General features: G+C 57.1%; 1 protein-coding gene across 1 annotated transcript in view; it reads right to left on the bottom strand.

Moving 5' to 3' along the window:
* LOC144733980 (uncharacterized) overlaps positions 1-21,911 on the bottom strand; it is a 33,875-nt gene that overhangs the window by 9,983 nt on the left and 1,981 nt on the right. Inside the window, exons 2-11 of the mRNA XM_078616008.1 lie at positions 11,971-12,190; positions 11,031-11,262; positions 9,030-9,124; positions 8,262-8,458; positions 7,089-7,167; positions 6,193-6,374; positions 5,023-5,730; positions 4,177-4,416; positions 3,285-3,354; positions 1,128-1,340 (exon numbers count right to left, since the gene is read on the bottom strand). Of these exons, the coding sequence (XP_078472134.1) occupies positions 1,128-1,340; positions 3,285-3,354; positions 4,177-4,416; positions 5,023-5,730; positions 6,193-6,374; positions 7,089-7,167; positions 8,262-8,458; positions 9,030-9,124; positions 11,031-11,262; positions 11,971-12,190 (2,236 nt within the window). The remainder of the gene's footprint in view (positions 1-1,127; positions 1,341-3,284; positions 3,355-4,176; positions 4,417-5,022; positions 5,731-6,192; positions 6,375-7,088; positions 7,168-8,261; positions 8,459-9,029; positions 9,125-11,030; positions 11,263-11,970; positions 12,191-21,911) is intronic.

Raw genomic sequence — 21,911 nt, 5'->3', positions numbered from 1 at the left:
AACGGTGAATTTCTGTTTCACGTTGAAGTCCCACTAAACGTGCCGGCGTGGCTGTAGGGACGAATGTTGTTAGCTCCAACGTTCCGTAACGACCGGGGGGTTATCGATGCCACAGTACGTCGAGCGGAACAGCGCAACATTTTTTCGGCCATTTCATTTGTCAATTCAATTATTTCTCCCGGATTGTCCCCCGGGGAAATGGAACGTCTCGTTTGCAAAGTGACTCTGCGGCATCAAATGACACAATGAACGCGAACGTAAAGGCACTTACAACTTACGTAGTTTACATTTAATCCGGTGAACATCGCACCCAGTCAAACGTGTAAATACATAAATAATGGGACACACTGCCGGGTCGTCTAAGGATGTCCTCCAGCCGCAACAGTTGCAGATGCACTGTGCGAGCGAGTTTAAATTAAAGATTTAAAATGTGATGAGACTGGCACCCGTGTATCTTAGTGCGTCCGCGAGAATGTTCTGCGCCAATGCAGCTCTTTGTGTGCCTGCCTTGGGTTTTTACTCTGGGGAAAGTTAAATTGCCATGATTTGGGAACCGAAGAGTAGGGTGTTATTGTCGTGGAAAACGAATCCGTGAATTTTTCCCGGCCTCTGGAGTTGTCACGCGGTGAAACAAGATCAACTTGAAACGTGAACACTCGGGGCCGCTGGCTTCAACAGCGAGCGGCTCAGCCGTGCCTCGGCTCAAGCTCGGCTCACGGAAATCCTGAGAGTGCGGCCGACACCAGCGTGGCCCATAGGCCCGGCTCAAGCCAAGTGCGACTTTGAGCGATGGCTCGCTTGAGCCAGAGCCGAGCCTGAGCCGAGCCGTGACTAAGCAAGCGGGCCGAGGACTCGGGGGTGCCATCGGTCGCAGGGAGCGACGCGACCGTCACCCCGACCCGTCACTCCGACCCTTCACCCCGACCCTTCACCCCGACCCATCACCCCGACCCGTCACCCCGACCCGTCACCCCGACCCGTCACTCCGACCCTTCACCCCGACCCTTCACCCCGACCCGTCACCCCGACCCGTCACCCCGACCCGTCACCCCGACCCATCACCCCGACCCGTCACCCCGACCCGTCACCCCGACTCGCAGGAAACGGGGCGGTGTGCGCGCCGTCACCTTGCGCGACGGCCTGGCCGCGAGCTTTGTCGCCGCTCCTCCTCTCTCGCTCCGTCGCCACCTCGGCTCGGCGGCCTCTCCCTTGCCCTCCTTCGGCTCGCCGCGCTCTCCGCCGTCCGCCGCCCCCTGCCCTCTTCGCTCGTTCCCCTCTCGAGCTTTGCCGTCGTGGCTATCCCGCGGCGTCTCTGCGTCCCGCGGGCTCCTTGCGTGGACCTGGCCGGGGACACGCCGAGCGCGCGGCTGTGACTCGCGCGCCGGGGCCGACTCCGCAGGTTCGCATTCAGCCAAACGAGCACGAGCGGCACCGGCGCTGCAAACCGCGATCTATGACGGCAGCTTTACACGGCTCACTCACGACCTCCGCTCTAGGCAGGGCCTCCGCTGGCGGAAGAGCCTTCCCTAGAGGGGGCTCTGGAGAGGGTATTTTCTGCCTACTCTTCCAAGCTGGACGGTACGCCTTGAAAGAGGTGGACGTACCCACACTTTACCCCACCGCGTGGATTTAATATTCAACTGCCACCCCAGGAGATGAAGAGATGGCGGAGGAGGGGGGGAGGGAAAGAAAAACAGCATTTACTCCGAGAATCATCGATGCCGAGCGAGGTCAAAGGGGAAACCGCAGACGTCGATCGCGTCGCGAGATGCCCGACGCGAGAATTCACGAAGAGCGTGTGCGGTGAATACCATGCCGGATTAGAGCGCGTGACCGGCGCGGGAAGTGGGAGTCGAATAACCGGTGGGGGGGGGGGGGGGGTAGGGGCGTAGTGACAGCGTCGCGCTCGGGGTTCAGGGCTTTCACGGAGGATTAGAGGCGTCGGCCCGGCGCAGAGCAACGGGGAGGGAACCCAAACACCCGGGGCGAGTGCGGTGGGAGGGTGGGAGCTGCAGCTCCCCACAGCGTCGTCGTCGCTGTCGTCGGCTGCCAGATAATAATTATTATTAATAATGATTATTATTACGAATAATACATTTTACCTAATTGTGATTACTTTAGATTTAATATTTCACGAGTATTGATCTTCATAATGAATTACTAATTATGAATAATTTTTCAATCAATTAATTGCGATGTATTAATCATTTATAATATTTAACGATAAATAATAAATAAATAATGCTGTTATTGCTCTTTCATTATTTGTTGTAATAATTATCACAGACAAAAAACGCACGCCGATGGAATCTACCAATAGTTTTGGCTTTCCTTTGCTGTGCTTACGTTCCCCTGCACACAAGTTTGTCGCACGCCTACAAAACCAACATTTGATACTCTCAAAGGTGGAATGAGCAGAAAAAATAATTGAGAAAGCCCATGGAATATGACGCGGTTAGTGCGGCAATCGTGACCGGGCTGAGACCGATCGCCGATTCCGGAGACCTGGATCCAGGAAGCTGCCTGGATTCGAATCCAAGGTCTCGACAGAGCCAGCGCAACTCTCTGACCTCTTTGCGGAGAGGATTTTCAACGAGGGAGAGAGGATCGAGTGGCGCGTGACCTTCAGCGCTGACCCGATGACCGCGGTTGCCTTAAATTGGGGGGGGGGGGGGGTGATCGTGGGTTGCCAATAGAGCGCTCTGGACGTTCGTCACCATGTCATCACTTTGTGTCGGTCGCACCAATGGGGTCAGAGTAACGATGGCCAACGGTGGGCACCGCCCTCGACAGTGATGACCACCTCGGTCTCCAGCCGTTATTGGTAGCTGTAGCAGCTTGTTGATGTGAGTGTTGTGTATTAAGATGGTGTATGAGTTCGATGCCCGCTCACGGCCAGCACCCAGTGACGATTATAATTATCTGAACCGATCATGGGCCTCCCCTAGGTCGACTCGGCCTCAAATATGTAATTTGGTATGGTGTGTAAACATCGCCACTGGGGAGACAAAGGCAGCCGGGCGTGGTGCTGGCCACCCACCCCCTCGTGTGCTGTGCCGGCCTTCACAGGTGTTACTCGCTAACAGCACTTGCCCCGACAGTCTGTTAAGGCTACACGGGGGATCTTTGTCTTTGGTGCACTAGAAAGGCTGGAGATTTCGAGTGATGTGGCCACTCCCACCACATGGAGGTGCCACTCCGAGTATGGGGTTAGGGTTCAAGTACTGGGTGGGGAGGGCAGAGGGGTGGGTGGGGGGGCTGTGGTGACGTCACGTCAGGCTGACCTGAGTCGCCAGGGCGGGAGCCTCGCACGGCTGCTGGGGGCTGCAGGGAACCGACTTCGCAGACCGTTTCCTGCAAGACAGACAACGTCCAGTCCAAGTGGGCGCGAGAGACGAGACGGGGGCGGCCATTGCGCACGTGCCGCGAGAGCCAATCACAATGTAGGAGCCGGGGGTCGACGCCCGTCCACTGCCGGAGCCGACCAATCAGGGGTTTGGTCTCTCGCACACAGAAGGCAAAAGATCCCCCGCCGTATAGCCTCAACAGACCGTTGGGGCAAGTGTTGTTAGCGAGTAGCACCGATGACGGCTGACACGGCACACAATGGGGTGGGTGGCCAGCACCACGCCCGGCCGTCTTTGTCTCCAGAGTGGCGATGTTTACACACCGCACCAGGTACTCATTTGAGGCTGAGTCCACCTACGGGAAGGCCCAGGACCGGTTCGGATAATCGTCACTGGTGTTGGACGTGAGCTGGAATCGAACTCGGGTAGCCGGGTTCGTAGCGCAGCGCGTTAACCGCTACACTACCGCTCCCTCTCTCGCACACACACAGATACACACAGCTACGCTGTTTGTGCGCGGAGCGGTGGTGTAAGTGGTTAGCGTGCTGTGTTACGAACCCGGCGACCCGAGTTCCCCCCCCCCACCTCGTCACACGACGTCACAAAAAGTAGAACGTGTTGTCTATATTTATTTAACGTTGTGCATTTTGAGATGTGATCTCACATTTCTCAAACCCCCTCCCCTCGTCACACATCGTCACAAATATCTGACCCCCTCCCCCCCCCCCAGGTGTGTGACGTCATTTATGGACGGCCCCTAAATGGGCTTAAGCCAGCCAGGTGGACGAAGGCCAAGCGGGCGGTCGGCCAGAGGGGGCGGCTCTCCGACCTGTGCACGAGGGCGAGCGTGGGCGTCTCCTTGTCGGCGAGGCCGCAGGGCGACTTGGTGTGCACGGCCTCGACCCCCCCGTGGGGGACAGTCCGCGGGGGGAGCGGCAGGGTCTTGGATCGTCTCGGCTTCTCCCCTCTGCTCTCGTCGCCGCCGCTGCTGCCGCCGCTGCTGTTGGCTGCCTCCCGGGCAGCGCGGCCGCTCGTCTCCGCCGGTTGGTGCTGCACGGCTGCGTTGCGGCTGCCGTGACGGAGGAAGAAAGAAAAAACGAACGTCGAGGATAGAAGCAAAGAGAGACGGGCGCGCATCGCTTTCTAAAGTTACATTTCCATGAACGCAATTACAGTTCATTCTGGATTACTCGTCAGCAGACTCATCCTCGCTTGTGAAAATAAATAAAATGGCAACGCTCGGTTTGTTGTCGGGAGTATTTGGCTCGCGGTAAAAAACGTCCCCTTCAACGTGACGATGTGATGTCACGCGGCGCGAAACGTCACGGGAGATCACGTCACGGGAGACGACATCACGTGCATGACATGCGACGTCATTGCCCTGGCCCAAAAGGCAAATCTGCTTCTTTAATTATATTTTTTCGCTTCTCCCGTGGAGTCTCGGTAACAGCACAGCAATCGTGTGAGAATTATTTCTCAAAACTAATCGGCGCAATTTCTGAAGTTTGCATGAGATCAGCGCTTCCTAAAACATCGGAAGCAAGAGCGCGTTCCAGACGGCCGCTGAATAACCATCGCGACACCAGGGGCAGCAGCATGACCGTGCGCGGGAAACTCCGCGGGCAAACGTCGCGGACTCGAGGCGTGCGGACACCACCGCCGCCGCCGCCGGTACCTCGCGGCGCCCTCCTGCTCGTCCCCGGGGATGCAGCGCGTCGCCGCCTTGCTCTCGAACTTCCCCTCGCTGGTGACGGCGCTCACGACGAAGGCGTACTCGCAGCCCGGCGCCAGCCGGCGGACCACGAAGCCGCGCGCGGTGCCCAGGTACACGACCCGGCCGTTCACGCGCAGCTCGTAGTTGAAGAACCTCCCGAGCGGCGCCGACGGAGGCTCCCACGAAATGGAGATCTCGGTCCGGCCCACGGCGGCGAGCGCGAGCCGCCGCGGCGCGTGCTCGCGGACGCCGGGCATCGTCGCCGCCGCGACCGCCCTCTCGCCCCGGCCCGCGCCCGTCACGGCGCACACGGCCAGCTCCACGGCGCCGCCGGGCCGCAGGCCGCCCACCAGGCAGCCGAGCTCCGACGTCGTCGCCACGACCGCGTCGCCGCGCAGCACCACGTAGGAGCGCACGGCGCCGGCGGGGCGCCGGGGGGGCCGCCAGCTGAGCCGGGCGTGGGTGGGGCCGCACGCGGTCAGCCGCGGGTCGTCCGGCGGGCCCGGCGGGCCGTCGTCGGTGAGCGCCGTGGCGGGCGCGCTCAGGGGGCCGTCGTCCCCCGGCGAGAGGGCCTGCAGCGAGAGGCTGAGCGCGGTGTGGGGCTCCAGGCCCGAGAGCACGCAGCTCGTGTCGGGCCCCGTGTAGGCCACCTCGCCCCGGTCGAACAGGCTGCACGCCGCACGCACCCCCCGATTAGCGCGGTTGGCTCAGTACGGTGTGAAAGAAGTTCAGCATACATACATGGGCACACACTGGCACACACATACACAACAAAGATCTGTCAAGCAGTCCAGTCTGGACTGCTAGACAGGTTTCCGCAGGATTGGAAGGATGCCCCTGGTGATTCCCCTCTACGGGGGCATCTCCCTCCTCAGTGTGCCGGGAAAGGTCCTGGCAAGGATCGTTCAACATCGCCTTGCCAGGCACGCTGAAGAGAGGCTTGCAGAGCCCCAATGTGGCTTCAGACCAGGGCAGTCCTGCACAGATGCCATATTTCCCGTCCGTCCGCTACAGCAGAGGTGTAGGGAATTGCAACTAAGACCTACGTCTCTGCCTTACTCACCTGGTATAGACCTACGATAGCATCAACCCACCGGCGCCCCCCGCCCTCGCCGCTGCCTCCTCGCTCACCGGTAGGTGACGCGGACGCCGCTCTCGGGCTGCAGGGCCTCCCAGGAGGCGCGCACGGCGTGCGGGCCCAGCACCTCGACCCGCGGGGCGGGCGGCCGGGGGAGGGGCTGCAGCTTCCTCAGCGTCACCGACGCCTCCTCCAGGAGCTCCGGTCCCGCGGCGCCCTCGCTCGCGGTCACTCGCTGCGGGCGGCAGAGACAAAGATCCCCCCCCGTGCAGCCTCGACGTGCCGTCGGGGCAAGTGCTGTTAGCGAGTAGCGCCGATGAAGGCCGGCACGGCGCACGAAGGGGTGGGTACCCAGCACCACGCCCGACCGCCTTTGTCTCCCCCGTGGCGATGTTTACACACTGCACCAGGTACTCATCTGAGGCTGAGTCGATCTAGGCGAGGCCCAGGACCGGTTCAGATAATCGTCACGGGTGTTGGTCGTGAGCGGGAATCGAACCCGGGTCGCCAGGTTCATAGCACAGCGTAGCGCTAACCGCTACACCACCGCTCCCCATACTCGCGCACAGGGCGCTCCATCGGCCCGCAAGTCCGGGTCACCGGGTGCATGGCGTGGAGCGTTAACCGCTGCGCCACCGCTCTCCTACGCGCGAGCCGGGCGACCCATGCAGCCTCGCGCCTCTGCTCCGATCGGACCTGGATTCGAATTCGCGACGTCGATTTGGCCCTCGATAAACGGTGCGGTCAACGGCGACGCGAGGACGCGTAACAGGCGGGGGGCCGCCGCCTCCCAAACCGCGGGCCGCTCACTAAAGCGCTGCAGTGTACGGCCTGCGCTCCTTTCGCGAACTCTCTCCTGAAGCCCTCTCGTCGCGCTGTGAAACGAGCGATGGCCTGCACGCGTTCTCGTCACAAGAGGCGATGGCGCCTTCGAGCGGGTGTCAAGTACCTGCAGCGTGGGTTGGAGGGTCGGGTGGGCCCTCAGGGAGACCACCCCAGCTGGCTGGCTCGCCAGCGTCCTCAGCAACCTGCGCAACACAGCGGGGCGAGCTGATGGAGTCGCCGCACTCGCACCGGGGGCCTTCGCCCGCCAGTCGCCGCGCGACATGCGGACGTCGCACACCGACGTTTCTCAAGCCACGCCGTTATCGAACTCTTCTCCTTCCTCGCCGCAATCCTGTCCTCGAAGACGTCGGCGGCGGTCGTGGGCTTCCCTCCACCCAGCTCTGTCCGTGACGTTCGCTCAACAACTCTGCGTCGCGTATGCCCTGCCCGGTCGCGTGCAACTGTGAACAATTGCTGACGTAACTGAATTCGCCGTCTTACCCGGCTTCTTGTGGAATCCACAACTTTCCCGATAGGTAAAACGACGTTCATATTCAGACATGTGCAAGAGCCCTCCATTTACCTTTCTAGAATTATTCTTTAAGCGCTGCATTTAAACGTTTCAGATTTTCAATTTGTCCAATTTTAGAGGACAATATCCAAACTCTTTCAGATTTTTGAAAAATGTTTCCGCGAGGTATGAACGTAAAACTCCTCCGTGCTCACAACAGTCGTATTCCTCTGTCGTACGGCCGATGTGGACGCGGAGCAAAAACCAAACTTTCACATTCAATGGGTTTAGCGAGACAATCGCGTAAGGAGCAGCGGAGATTTATCGCCGCGATGTCTCCTTCGTATTTGTGGATCGGGGCATTGGCGCCGTTATACGTCGGACTACGTACGCTCTTTCGATTTAAAGCTTTCGTGACTGCAGGGATCCATCTTCTTGGTTCTTTCGGTAAAGTCACGTAGAAGGAAAATAATAAAATAATAAAAATAAAACATAATAAAATAATTCTCACGACGTTTCGGCCACAACGCAAGCAGCCGTCTTCAGGTGGCTGCTTGCGTTGTGGCCAAAACGTCGTGAGAATGATTTTATTATGTTTTATTTTAATTATTTTATTATTTTCCTTCTACGTGACTTTACCGAAAGAACCAAGAAGATACGTACGCTCTGCTCTGGATGACCACAGTCGCACACTCCTGGAGAGTTAGTAATTATCCGCGTGTGCATCATCGGTTTTCTGCGCAGTTACGACAACGGAAGGGGTTCCCCGTCTCCGCGCTCCCGTACGTTGCAGCGAACCACGCGGCCTCGGGCTCCTCGGCCTCCAGCAGCGCGGCGAGGCGGTCGAGCGTTGCCGGGAAGCCGCGGTGGCGGCACAGGCGGTCGTGGCCGGTGGCGTCCGACGCGAGGCAGCTCAGGGCGAAGCAGGCGTTCTTGCCGGAGCCGAGGTCGCCGTGGCAAACCATGGCGGAGAGCGCCGAGATCTGCGCACGGCGCGAGGGGATCAGGGACGCGGTGTCGCGGTGTCCGGCACGAGCAGCCAAGACAGGCAGACGGTGGTGGCGCGAAAATCGAGCGGTTGTTTTTTATTATTATTATTATGCGTCGTGCCAATTCCATATTTTCGTAATCCAACTGTGGGCTGAGCACGGGCCGAAACCCCGTGTAGCCTTAACAGACTGTTGGGGCAAGTGCTGTTAGCGAGTAGCACCTATGAAGGCCGGCACGGCACACGAGGGGGTGGGTGGCCAGCACCATGCCCGGCCGCCTTTGTCTCCCGAGTGGCGATATTTGCACACCGCACCAAGCACTCATTTGAGGCCGAGTCGACCTATGAGAGACCCATGACCGGTTCAGATAATCGTCACTGCTGTTGGCCGTGAGCGGGAATGGAACTCGGGTCGACAGGTTCCTAGCGCAGCGTAGCGCTAACCGCCGCACTGCCACAGTTGTCACACACGCCTGCGTGTGCTTGCGTAAGTCGATATTCCAACCAACAACGTCACACGCACACGTACACCAGTCACATGTCAGTCACATGTTAGTCACATGTACCATGCTGTCGGCCTGACCCAGACCCAGGAGACGGTCTCGGCCGGCGGGCAGGTCACAAAGTCGGCCCAAGGCGAACGCGGCGTTCATCCCACAGCCTGCGCACGCACAACAAAGGTCCCCCGTGTAGCCTTAATAGGCTGTTGGGGCAAGTGCTGTTAGCATGCAGCGCCTGTGAAGGCCGGCACGGCACACGAGGGGGTGGGTGGCCAGCACCACACCCGGCCGCCTTTGTCTCCCTCGTGGCGATGTTTTTACAAATAGCACCAGGTACTCACGCTCACGCACGCATGTACACACACACGCACGAACACACACACACGCACGAAAACACACGCACGAACATACACACACGCACGCATGTACACACACACGCACGAACACACACACACACACGCACGAACACACACACACACGCACGAACACACACACACGCACGAAAACACACGCACGAACACACACACACGCACGCATGTACACACACACGCACGAACACACACACACACGCACGAACACACACACACACGCACGAACACACACGCACGAACACACACGCACGAACACACACACACGCACGTACACACACACACGCACGCACACACACACACACACGCACGAACACACACGCACGAACACACACGCACGAACACACACGCACGAACACACACGCACGAACACACACGCACGAACACACACGCACGAACACACACGCACGAACACACACGCACGAACACACACGCACGAACACACACGCACGAAGACACACACGCACGCACGCACGTGAATGGGGGTGAACCTCGACTGGCACCACGAGGAGGCCGAGATGCTTGGTTCCAATCCGGGCTTTGGCGGCACCACCACTGCGGCTAAACTGGGTGGTTCTCAAGTGCAGTGGACTTTCAGGTCTCAGCACGATCGCCAAACAGAAATTATCCACGTGCAAAGGTGTGCTGCTGCTGCTCACAGAAGGCAGGAAGGCACGACTCCCCATCATGCCTTGCATGCGTGCCAAGTGACCACCACATTGCATGCGCAAGACTCTCCGACTTGTCGAGGCCACCAACTCAAAGAAAGTTGACGATATGCCCATCGCAATCACTGCACATCGAATCCCCCATGACGTTGAAAATTTGGTGCTGCTCAAAATTGCCGCTCTGAGGATCGAAAAACACCGGTTTGACTGTCAAGTGACACACTTTTCTCTCCACAGAGCAAGTGAGAAAGTCCTGCCCTCCACTGTGTGTGGGACCAGAGTGTGACTTCAAGAAGGGGTCTCAGAGGGAGCTCAGTGATATTCACTTCCGTGGGACGAAGGATTGCGATGCTCTGTGAGAGCTCCAGATGGAGTCTCCGTCTCATAGCACGGCGCATGTACGCATACACATGTACACACACATGTATGTGTCCATGTGTGTGTGTGTACATGTACAAAGATAAAGATCCCCCATATAGCCTTAACAGACTGTAGGGGCAAGTGCTGTTAGCGAGCACCTATGAAGGCCGCAATGGTACACGAGGGGTGGGTGGCCAACACCACGCCCGGCCGCCTTTGTCTCCCCAGTGGTGATGTTTACACACCGCACCAGGTACTCATTTGAGGCTGAGTCGACCTAGGGGAGGCCCAGGACCGGTTCAGATAATCGTCACTGGTGTTGGCCGTGAGCGGGAATCGAACTCGGGTCGCCGGGTTCATAGCGCAGCGCACTAACCGCTACACTATCGCTCCCCACTGTGCATGTACACATACATGTACACACACACATGTATGTGTCCATATGTGTGTGTACATGTACACATATATGTACACACACACACACATGCACGCATTCAGCAGGCATCGACGTGGCGTGCCGGTGGTGGTGGCAGTGGCGGTGGCGGTGGAGGTGGTGGTGGAGGTGGTGGTGGTGGTGGTGGCGGTGGTGGTGGCGGTGGTGGTGGCGGCGGTGGTGGTGGCGGTGGTGGCGGTCACGGTGTTGGCCGCGTAGGCGCCGTGCGTCACGTGACCTGTGCTGTCCACGCTGAGGGACTGGACGAGCCGCTGGAGGGTGGCGGCGGCGTCGCGGTGAGCGAGCAGCCGCTGGCACCCGGCCTCGCTGATGGAGATGCGCGCCAGCACCAGCGCGGCGTTGCTCGCCGCCCAGCCGGCCTGGCCGCCCAGCAGCACCGTCACCTGCTCGATGACCGTGTCCACGCAGCCCTCGGAGAGCAGCCACTCCCTCCCCGCCACACTCTCGGCCTAAACAACAACAACGACAACAACAACGACGACGACGATGACGACAGTCGCCACCGACACCTCCGAGCCGGCCCGGCGCCAGTTTGGTGTTCCACTCCCGCCGACGTCGACCCTGACGCCTGCTGTGTATTTGGAGTTTGCGTGTCTCTTTCTCTCTCAGTGGTCGTGAGGATTTTCCTCCACATTTAGAATCAGCATCACGCTTCTAGAGCATTTGAACTTTCATTTGTGGCCAGGTCGCTTCTGCAAAAGAGCTACATAGTGTTCAGTGCGCCTTACCTGGTAACGCCACTCGCTCATCGCGTGCGGGTGACGTGTGGTGAAGCCGCTTCCTCACCGCGTACCGACCGACGTCACGCACGATGAAGGCTCCGTGAACCCCGCCCCTGGCCCTGCTTGGCCCCATAGTCAGACGCAGGTGAATTGTAAAGTATCACAGTGGCTTTTTTATTTAACTATTTTTTTACCAGGTAAGGCGCACTGAGCACTATGTAGCTCTTTTGCAGAAGCGACCTGGCCACAAATGAAAGTTCAAATGCTCTAGATGCGTGATGCTGATTCTAAATGTGGAGGAAAATCCTCATGACCACTGAGAGAGAAAGAGACACGCAAACTCCAAATACACAGCAGGCGTCAGGGTCGGCATCGAATCCATGACATCCTTTACATCAGGCGAGGGAGTGAACATCTCCTTGTCCCCGCACCTACCAGGGTGCCGAGGGTGCCGGCAGCATTGGTGACGGCGTCGTGCTGCTGCTGCCAGCCCAGCATGGCGCTCAGATGCTGCAGGAGGCCACCGCCATCATCGCCGCCGCCGCCACGAAGTCGCCGCTCCGCGTCGCACTCCCGCGCCACGCGCAGCACCAGCTCCGAGCCGCGGACGCCCTCCGCCACGGTGCCCAGCACGAACGTCGCGTTGCTGGCCAGCCTGGGGAAACAGAACGCGCCTCGTGGTCGTCTCACCTTGAGGCCACCTTCAACATCAATGACTGAACGACGGGCAGGCGCTGGTGACCTGGCGCAAGGGCACCACGGCGCAGTTCTTCATATAACGCCGACGGTTGTTTGCACAATGCACAGAGGCTGTGTGCTTGCTTTTTTCTTATCGTACACGCGTGTGTATGCGTGTTGTTTGAACTTGTGGCTTATGGGCCCCGCACTATTCGTCTGTTACGACGAGTTAGAGATGTGGGAACACACCCGACAGCGCACAGTCAATCACACGACTGACCGCTCCGTATCACCGCCTCCCAATCATATCACGGCTCTGCTGGCCTTGCTGCGTTTTGCTTGTTGTCCTTCCCTCGCACCAACTCCGATTAGCACGGAAGTGTCGTGTCATTGGCGGGTGCCGTGGTGCGGGGGGCGATTTGCCGTGCAAGCATCTCCCGGACCAAGACACCCCCCCACCACTGCAATTCAGTAGCCTAAAATGCAATGTTTCGCTCCGGATGACCGTTGCAAAGTATGATCTGTGTTTTGATTTAGTGTGCTGATCTTAAAGGTGCATTGAAAAATGTTGATACTCCGACTGATGCTCCTGCTGTTGTGGAGTGACTCATGCAGCCAGCTATGGCTGCAGGATCTGGTGGTACATGTTGTTTATGTCGTTCATTGTGAAAATTCGGTCACAGTTCCTATGATCACTGTTACATTGCTTTTATGGCTTTATTTTGGTGATTTTCGAAAAGTTTTTTGATTTGGCCATGTTTGTTTATTGTAGTACAGAGTTAGACTGATTGCCTTAATCTAAGTTGTCTTGTGGTTGTTGTTGTTTGACTTGCACCCCACTAGGATTTTTGCACACAGTGTTGGTGTACGGTGCTTTTTCTGCAATATTTGGCTGTCTTTTCTTGGATTTCCTGTTTGCACATAGTCACTTTAAGATGTTTTCTTGTTCATGTTTTTGTTTTTTGTTTGTTGCGGTTGCACCCTATTCAAGAGCCGAATGGCTCACAGGGCTATACCAAATAAATAAATGAAATGAAAATGAAATGAATATAGCCTATGAACAGACTGTTGGGGCAAGGACCTATGAAGGCCGCAACACGAGGGGGTGGGTGGCCAGCACCACGTCCGGCCGCCTTTGTCTCCCCAGTAGGGATATTTGCACACCGCACCAGGTACTCATTTGAAGCTGAGTCGACCTAGGGGAAGCCCATGACCGGTTCGGATAATCGTCGCCAGTGTTGGCCATGAACGGCAATCGAACCGGGGTCACCAGGTTCGTAGCGCAGCGTAGCGCTTGCCGCTACACCACCGCTGCACCCTCCACACACACGCGCGCGCACACACACGCGCGCGCACATGCACACACACGCACAGGGCACTCCATCGGCCGGCAAGTCCGGGCCTGCGCCCCCACTCGAGTGAACAAACTCTCCACGCGTCACCTCGGCGCGGATTGCGACACCGCTTCTCGGCGCTGTAACGCGAGCGTCGGCCCAGCCCAGGGGCCGTTCGCCTCCAGTTTCACGACGCAGCCGCTGGGCGCAGAGGGCCCACAGGGGGCCAGCGACGAGCGGGCGACCGTTGACGTTGCGGTCTCAGATTGAGGGTGTGCGGGGCGCAGGGCCAGTGGTGAATTGAGCGAGGTTCGTCGCTGCTCGGTGTTAGGGCTTGGGACAAAAGAGGAGCGGTGGGGTGGGAGGAGGAAATTCCAGAGTGGAGCGGCGGCGCGAGGGAAGAAATTGAAAGTGTCGTGACCCGCGGTGTGGTTGAGTGAGTGGGTGAGTGAGTGGTTTGGTTTGTGGGTGGGTGAGTGGGTCAGTGAGTGACTGAGTGAGTGGGTGAGTGGTTGGGTTTATGGGTGGGTGAGTGAGTGGTTGGGTTTGTGGGTGGGTGAGTGAGTGGTTGGGTTTGTGGATGGGTGAGTGGTGAGTGAGTGGGTTGGGTTTGTGGGTGAGTGGTGAGTGAGTGAGTGAGTGGTTGGGTTTGTGGGTGGGTGAGATGGGTCAGTGAGTGACTGAGTGAGTGGGTGAGTGAGTGGTTGGGTTTATGGGTGGGTGAGTGGTGAGTGAGTGGGTTGGGTTTGTGGGTGGGTGAGTGGGTAGTTGGGTTTGTAGGTGGGTGAGTGGGTGAGGGAGTGACTGAGTGATTGAGTCAGTGTGTCGGTGAGTTGAGCTGGTGGATGAGATGAATCAGCCAGTGTCTGGTAGACTCAACACGGGTGGAGAACACGATGTGTAAAGCTCAGGGAAATAGTAAACATGGTGGTAGCATCCATAATAGAGGGTTGTTTTCGGTTAGATCGAGTAAATATAAACGTGTCGTAAAACCTGCCACCACCCGACACAGCCAGCTAGTAAGGTTTGTAATGTAGCAAAACATGCCCATTCGTTATTAGTTCAGCACACCAGTGTGTTGAAGAGTAAACCAATAACAACATTTACAATTCAAGTACCGTGACGTTTCACCGGTAATTACAACAACCAGCACCATCAGGCTGTCACCGCGCATCACCGACACGCGCCGCTGCTCGTCGGCTGTGCGTGTGACGCGAGCGGAAACCGCCCGGCTTCTGCGGTGTAATTTTTTTTTTCAACCACGCCGGCATCTCCCTGAGGTGCGCCAGGATGGCTCGACAAGGCCCCGGCGCGGCTCGGATGTGCAGTGGAAAAAGGCGTAATAATAAAAGCGATCTCAAGCTGTGAACCAGCATGACCGGAGTCCCGGATACAAAAGACGCAGCGGTCCCCGAACGCAGAATCTTCATCGCAGGCTTTGCACTCACAGGGATAAGTTGTGCAAAAAATTAGCGACACAATGTTTTGATGCTGTTGCCAAAATATAATGCTGGTCCGCTATTGTAAAGGGCAAAAGTCAACTATTTATTTGGCTTAACAGACTCTGCAGGAGGTGGCACTATAAACACAACGCTTCGCGGACTGTGCAGCCCAAGCGCAATCAAACCGCCGGTCCCCTTGAAGTTTCACGGCTTTGCAAATATTTGGCTTTTGATCCAAGCGCAGTAACGAGCTGCGGGGGACGCCTTGACAGGTTTAAACCACAACGAGGAGCGATCAACCTCACTGACACTGGCGACACGGAGAGGCGGACCTCACTGCCAATGGCAGCGGGCAGGGATCAGGTCCACCAGAGGTCACGGTCCACCAGAGGTCACGGTCCATCAAAGGTCATGGTCCACTAGGGGTCACGGTCCACTCGGGGTCATGGTCTACCAGAGGTCACGGTCCACTAGGGATCACGGTCCACCAGAGGTCACGGTCCACTAGGGGTCACGGTCCACCAGGGGTTACAGTTCACCAGGGGACATGGTCCACCAGGGGTCACGGTCCACCAGGGGTCACGGTCCACCAGGGTACACGGTCCACCAGGGGTCACGGTCTACCAGGGGTCACGGTCCACCAGGGGTCACGGTCCACCAGGGGTCACGGTCCACCAGGGGACACGGTCACGGTCCGCACGTGCACCACAGCTAACGCAGCAGCTGCAGCAGCATCACAAAATAACGCCGTTGTCCCACGGATGGACTCGCCCCCGTCACGGCAATGTGGAATTTTGGAATTTCCACCGCCGGCTCTGCGGGGGCTGTGAACGGGAGGCGAGCACCTATAACGTCGACGCTCATTTTGGGGGGGGGGGGGGGTGAATTCGCTGTTGGTTGTTGGCTGCGCTGTTTGTCCCGCGGTGACAAGGAGAGGAAGAACCACGCGGCTGGAACGAGTCCGAGGCAGGAGAGAGGTTTGGCGGCAGCGGTGGAGCGGTCAGCGCGCTCCGCGCCACGGACCCGGCGACCCGAGTTCGATTCCCGCTCACGGCCAACACCAGTGAATATTATTCGAACTGGTCCTGGGCCTCCCCAAGGTCGACTCAGCCTCAAATGAGTACCTGGTGCGGTGTGTAGTAAACATCGCCACTGGGGAGACAAAGGCGGCCGGGCGTGGTGCTGGCCACCCACTCTCTCGCGTGCCATTCCGGCCTTCACAGCTGCTACTCGCGAACAACACTTGCCCCAACAGTCTGCTAAGGCTATACGGCGGGGTGGGGATCTTTGTCTTTGTGTGCGCGTGCGTGCCGACTCTACTTAGCAGGGCTACCTGCCTCGAGCTCCACCTGTACAAACAGTTTCTACAAACACCTTTCTGTTTACCAGGCGAGGCTGCGACAAAAGGAAAAAGAACCCCCGGCTCACAAAAGACGTCGCTTCCAGCAGCAGCAGCAGAAGCAAGCTCAGCCGCTGTTTGCTGCTGCTGCTGTTGATGAGGATGGTGGTGGTGATGGTGGTGGTGATGGTGGTGGGCCGACAAATATCTCGGCAGCTTTTTAACGTTCAATTTGGAGACTGGAAGGGAGGGGGGGGGGTTTGGCTGGATGGGGGGGCAGTTGTCAAGTAAAAAAAAAGGTGACATTTTAAGACGACAGGGAACAGCGACGGCACTAAAATAGTGGCTGCCCGAGTCTCAATTCGTTCCTAAGGAAAAGCGAGAGAAGAGCCGAGGTGGAGAAAATGTGAAGACATTGAAGTGGGGAGGGGGTGGGAGAAAAGGAGGATGCTGGGAGAGGGAAGTGGAGAGAGGGTGGGGGGGGGTGCGAGGAGGGTTAAAAGTGGAGTTCATAAACACGTGGCCGGCCGTGCTGATGAGCCCGGACAGGGCGTGGAGTGTAGTGGGGGGTCTCCACATGCAGCGGCGTCCAGATGAGAACCTCCGCGTCACTGAGCACCGGTCACCGTGGTGTGCCGATGAGTCCTAAAACGGGGATGAAGCCGGTCCACAGTTGCCCCATCTCTGGCTGACCTTTGGCCACATTTGCTCAACTTTATATTGATGGTGATTGCAGACAATAAAGCTGTCAACCCATACGGTTTGCTCCGTATTCTTGTGCAGGGAAATTGAGTTTCCGGGTCCATACGGCGTACAGCCGTTTCAATACGGTCAATTTAGTTTTGCCTATTTGTTTGTGTTTCTCTCTTGTGATGGGACTTTGTAAGATGAACGTTGAGATTTATAAGGGCACGGGGTGACCAGTAAGGTCTGAATTGGTCTGTAATGAGGTAGGACACTGATAAGGGGTTGACAGGTATGAGACGAGATGACTAACAAAGCAGTTTCTGCAGGAATCGCTGACGGGTTTTTGTTTTGGATAGGCACAGACGCTGTGTGCTGTTCGCGTATTCTTGACGGAGTAACTCGGCGTGGCAGGAAAACCATGGCAGGCTGGAATACTCCACGGTGGTAAAAGCAAAATACACGCAGAGAAAGGTGTAGAGCAGAGGTTAGGAACCTTTCTTGTGCCAAGGGCCATTTGGATATTTAAAACATAATTCGGGGGCCATACAAAATAATCAACTTAAAAATTAGCCTGTGATATTTGGTCAAACATTTAATTAACTCGCCCCTAACGCGATGGCTGGAACTGCTTCTCTTTGGCGAGGCGTGTGATGTGAGCTGGTATTGATGATGTTGTTGCTACTCGCAACTGCTTTTCCAGGTTTGCTCCGAGATTTATTGAATTTCGAGTCCCGCCTGCGGTTGCCTTGGCAGGGCCACACCAAATGATTTCGTGGGCCTCATACGGCCCGCGGGGCGGACGTTCCCCACCCCTGGTGTAGAGGAAGCACCTCGTGCATTGCGAAAAACAAAGCATCGCCAGTTCCTCGCAGAACTGCGTGGCTGCCGTCCCCTCTGCTCGGGTCAAACCAACTCGAGCGGCTGTGGAGAGACGCATGGTAGCTGTCTCAGCCGCCACGGACCTCAACACACCGCGCTGGAGTGAAGAGCTGCTGACAAGAACGGCGGTTTTAGTGTGTGTGTGTTAGTGTGTGAGTGTGTTATGGGGAGCAGTAGTGTAGCGGTTAGCGCGCTGCGCTATGAACCTGTCGACCCGGGTTCGATTCCCGCTCACGGCCAACACCAGTGACGATTATCTGAACCGGTCCTGGACCTCCCCTAGGTCGACTCAGTCTGAAATGAGTACCCGGTGCGGTGTGTAAACATCGCCACTGGGGAGACAAAGGCGGTCGGCCGTGGTGCTGGCCACCCACCCCCTCGTGTACCGTTCTGGCCTTCATAGGTGCTCGCTAACAGCACTTGCCCCTACAGTCTGTTAAGGCTATATGGGGGATCTTTATCTTTGTTGGTGAGTGTGTGTTACTGTGTGTGTGTGTTACTGTGTGTGAGTGTGTGTTACTGTGTGTGAGTGTTTGTTAGTCTGTGTGTGTGTGGGTGCGTGGGGAGCGGTGGTGGAGCGGTTAGCGCTCTGCGCTACGAACCTGGCTACCCGAGTTCGACTGTCGCTCACGGCCAACACAAGTAACGATTATCTGCACCGGTCCTGGGCCTCCCCTAGGTCGACTCAGCCTCAAATAAGTACCTGGTGCGGTGTGTAAACATCGCCACTGGGGAGACAAAGGCGGCCGGGCAGGGTTCTGGCCACCCACCTCCCTCGTGTGCCGTGCCAACCTTCACAGGTGCTGCTCGCTAACAGCACTTGCCCCAACAGTGTGCGAAGGCTACACGGGTGATCTGTGTCCTTATCTTTGTTTTGTGTCACGCTCCGCTGAAGACACGAGTGGTGTGTATACAGCTCCCGACACGGAACACGCGGCACCAGGCAAATCGGGGCCGTGCACGTGACCCTATCTCTTCCCTGGAGCACCATCAACATAACAACACACGAACAACCACCCGACGAACGAACGGACGCCGTTCATTCCATATAAAAGCAGTCGTAGACTCGGAGACGCTTTGTTACCCGTTGGCAATGCCGTGCCGGACACGCGTGGTGTAAATCATCGCGTGTGCGGTGCTCGCTGTGCGGTGCGCGGGAGATGTTGTTGTTGTTATTGTAGAGGCCGGCCCTGGTTACATTTTAGGCTACTGCAAACAGAAGCTCAACATAGGTGTGCGTGTGTGCGTGTGTGTGTGTGCGCGTGTGTTTGTATGTGTGTGTGCGTGTGTGTGTGTGCGCGTGTGTGTGCGCGTGCGTTTGTGCTCGCGTGCGTTTGTGCTCGCGTGTGTGTGTGCGTGTGCGCGTGTGTTTGTGTGCGCGCGTGTGTGCGTGTGTGTGTGCGTGTGCGCGTGTGTGCGTGTGTTTTTGTGCGCGCGTGTGTGTGTGCGTGCATGTGTGCGCGTGTGTGCGTGCAGAGGTATGTGACCAAAACATGAACGTGTGTGGACGAGGCGTGCTGACAAAGTAGAACTCTGGTAACCAGGAGCCCGATGTGCTATGATTAAGGGTCATTGCCCGAAACGTCACCTATCATGTATTTTTTTTCTAACAATTTTTTTATTTTGTACCAAAACTGATAGCTCAACGAAGTGGCTCATTATCATCGTGTGGAAATGTATCGCAGACAAATGCTATAAACGCGTGATGCCGTTTCTAAATGTGGAGGGGAAAACCGGAGGACCCGGAGATAAATCCACGCGACCACGGGGAGAGAGACACCGCAAACTCCACATATACAGTAGCAGGCGTCAGGGTCGGGATAGAACCCACGACGTCCCGCGTACCAGGCGAGGTAGTTAACATCTTACCATTGCGTCGCCCATATGACCATACCCGATATCCCTGTAATAGGACGAAAAATGAGACGCGCTGGATGTGGCGCGCCAACATCATTCCCGTTCGTCGAACTGTTCCAGCTGAAACGAGGCACCGCTGGTTACCGCACGAGGCATCTCCTGGTGTGCATCACGGCGGTCCCTCCTTCACACAGCAGCGCCCCGGGGCCCCGGGAGAGAGAGACCGACGCACACGCCATCTCCAGGACCACACGCGATCTCTAGGACCACACGCCATCTCCAGGAACCCCACGTGGTCTCTAGGAACCACACGTGATCTCTAGGAACCCCACGTGGTCTCTAGGAACCACACGTGATCTCTAGGACCACACGCGATCTCTAGGAACCCCACGTAATCTCTAGGAACCCCACTCCATCTCTAGGAACCCCACGTGATCACTAGGAACCACACTCCATCTCTAGGAACCCCACGTGATCTCTAGGAACCACACTCCATCTCTAGGAACCCCACGTGATCACTAGGAACCACACTCCATCTCTAGGAACCCCACGTGATCTCTAGGAACCCCACTCCATCTCTAGGAACCCCACGTGATCACTAGGAACCACACTCCATCTCTAGGAACCCCACGTGATCTCTAGGAACCACACTCCATCTCTAGGAACCCCACGTGATCTCTAGGAACCACACTCCATCTCTAGGAACCCCACGCTGTCTCTAGGACCACACGTGATCTCTAGGACCACACTCCATCTCTAGGAACCACACGTGATCTCCAGGAACCACACTCCATCTCTAGGACCCCACGCCATCTCTAGGAACCACACGTGATCTCCAGGAACCACACTCCATCTCTAGGACCCCACGCCATCTCTAGGAACCACACGTGATCTCCAGGAACCACACTCCATCTCTAGGACCCCACGCCATCTCTAGGACCAGGATGAGTCCCATCTCCACTGGTGACGTGGCCGTGAGTCTGCCTTGAGGGGGAGATCATTGTTGCTGCTGTGTATAATCCCAATTGAGTAGCTTAGCGGTGTCACTTTTTGAATTTCGCAATAATTTGCATGCCGACGCCCTGCAGATGAACTTTTTAAGGGGGGCTTGGAACCGAAATTGCATTGCCCCCCCCCACACACATTCATCGTAAAAACAAACATGTATTGCATTTCCTGTGCTCCGTATCTCTAAATATGAACATAACAACAATCATCAGGGTCTGCCTGTAGCATTGAGAAGTAACAAATCAATGCACCGAAAGGAGAACGTCTCTGTGATTTGCTGCTCAATCGAGCGTTGAAGCATCATCTCCTCTTTAGAGCCCTGAGAGCCGGTGGTGGAAATTCCACATTCCTATGGCGATGGGGATGGCAAGGCAATCTATCCATAGGACAAGCACCGATGCCTTCCCTACAAAGTGGTAGTTTTTTTTTTATCGACTCCGGGAATGGATGATGGGGTGAGTCACCCCCCCCCCCCACCTCCACCCCCACCAGGATTTGAAAAGAAAATTGGAGACTGCTTCTATCGCCCCATGTCTTGGATGGGACCCACTGCATTCGGATGATGGACTTCAGGCTGCAGGTGTAAACAACGCGAATCCATCATCACGACCGACACAGACCCACGCGAGACGCGTACGTACGCACCGAGAACAAACCACGGCCATGCCACCCAACCTGTGGACCCGCATGGCAAACCACTGCAGTCCACGCGCTCCTGCAACGGAGGGCGAACAGCAGAACGACGCGAACTCTCTCTCTCGCCTGAAGCCCTCTTCGTCGTGGTCAGCAGCAGACCTCGACAACGGCATTTAACCCCTCAACGTATTGGCGGTACACCGGTGGTACGCCGTATGTATATACCCCCTTGTTTTCTCGCAATAATTGTTTACGTTCCCGCGATTCGCAACGCCGATCAGAAAATGTGGCGGTGGTGGTGGTGCGAGTTCAAATCGGTTCGCGTGATCTCGAAGCGGTCGGAACACGGAACGTCTGTCGGAGCGTCTGAACACACGAAGCTTCGCAGTCTGTCGCCGTACAGCGGCACCCAGCCTCGTGCATGACGATTGGCTTGCTCCGCGTTCCAAAGGCAACGCTGATTGATAGATCTCGTGCCCTAGACTTCAACGGGCCCAAATCGACGGTCGCGGTCAA

Source organism: Lampetra planeri, chromosome 49, assembly GCF_965212315.1.
Source record: "Lampetra planeri chromosome 49, kcLamPlan1.2.h2, whole genome shotgun sequence".
Lineage (NCBI taxonomy): Eukaryota > Metazoa > Chordata > Hyperoartia > Petromyzontiformes > Petromyzontidae > Lampetra > Lampetra planeri.
This window is presented reverse-complemented; position numbering and strand designations above follow the sequence as displayed.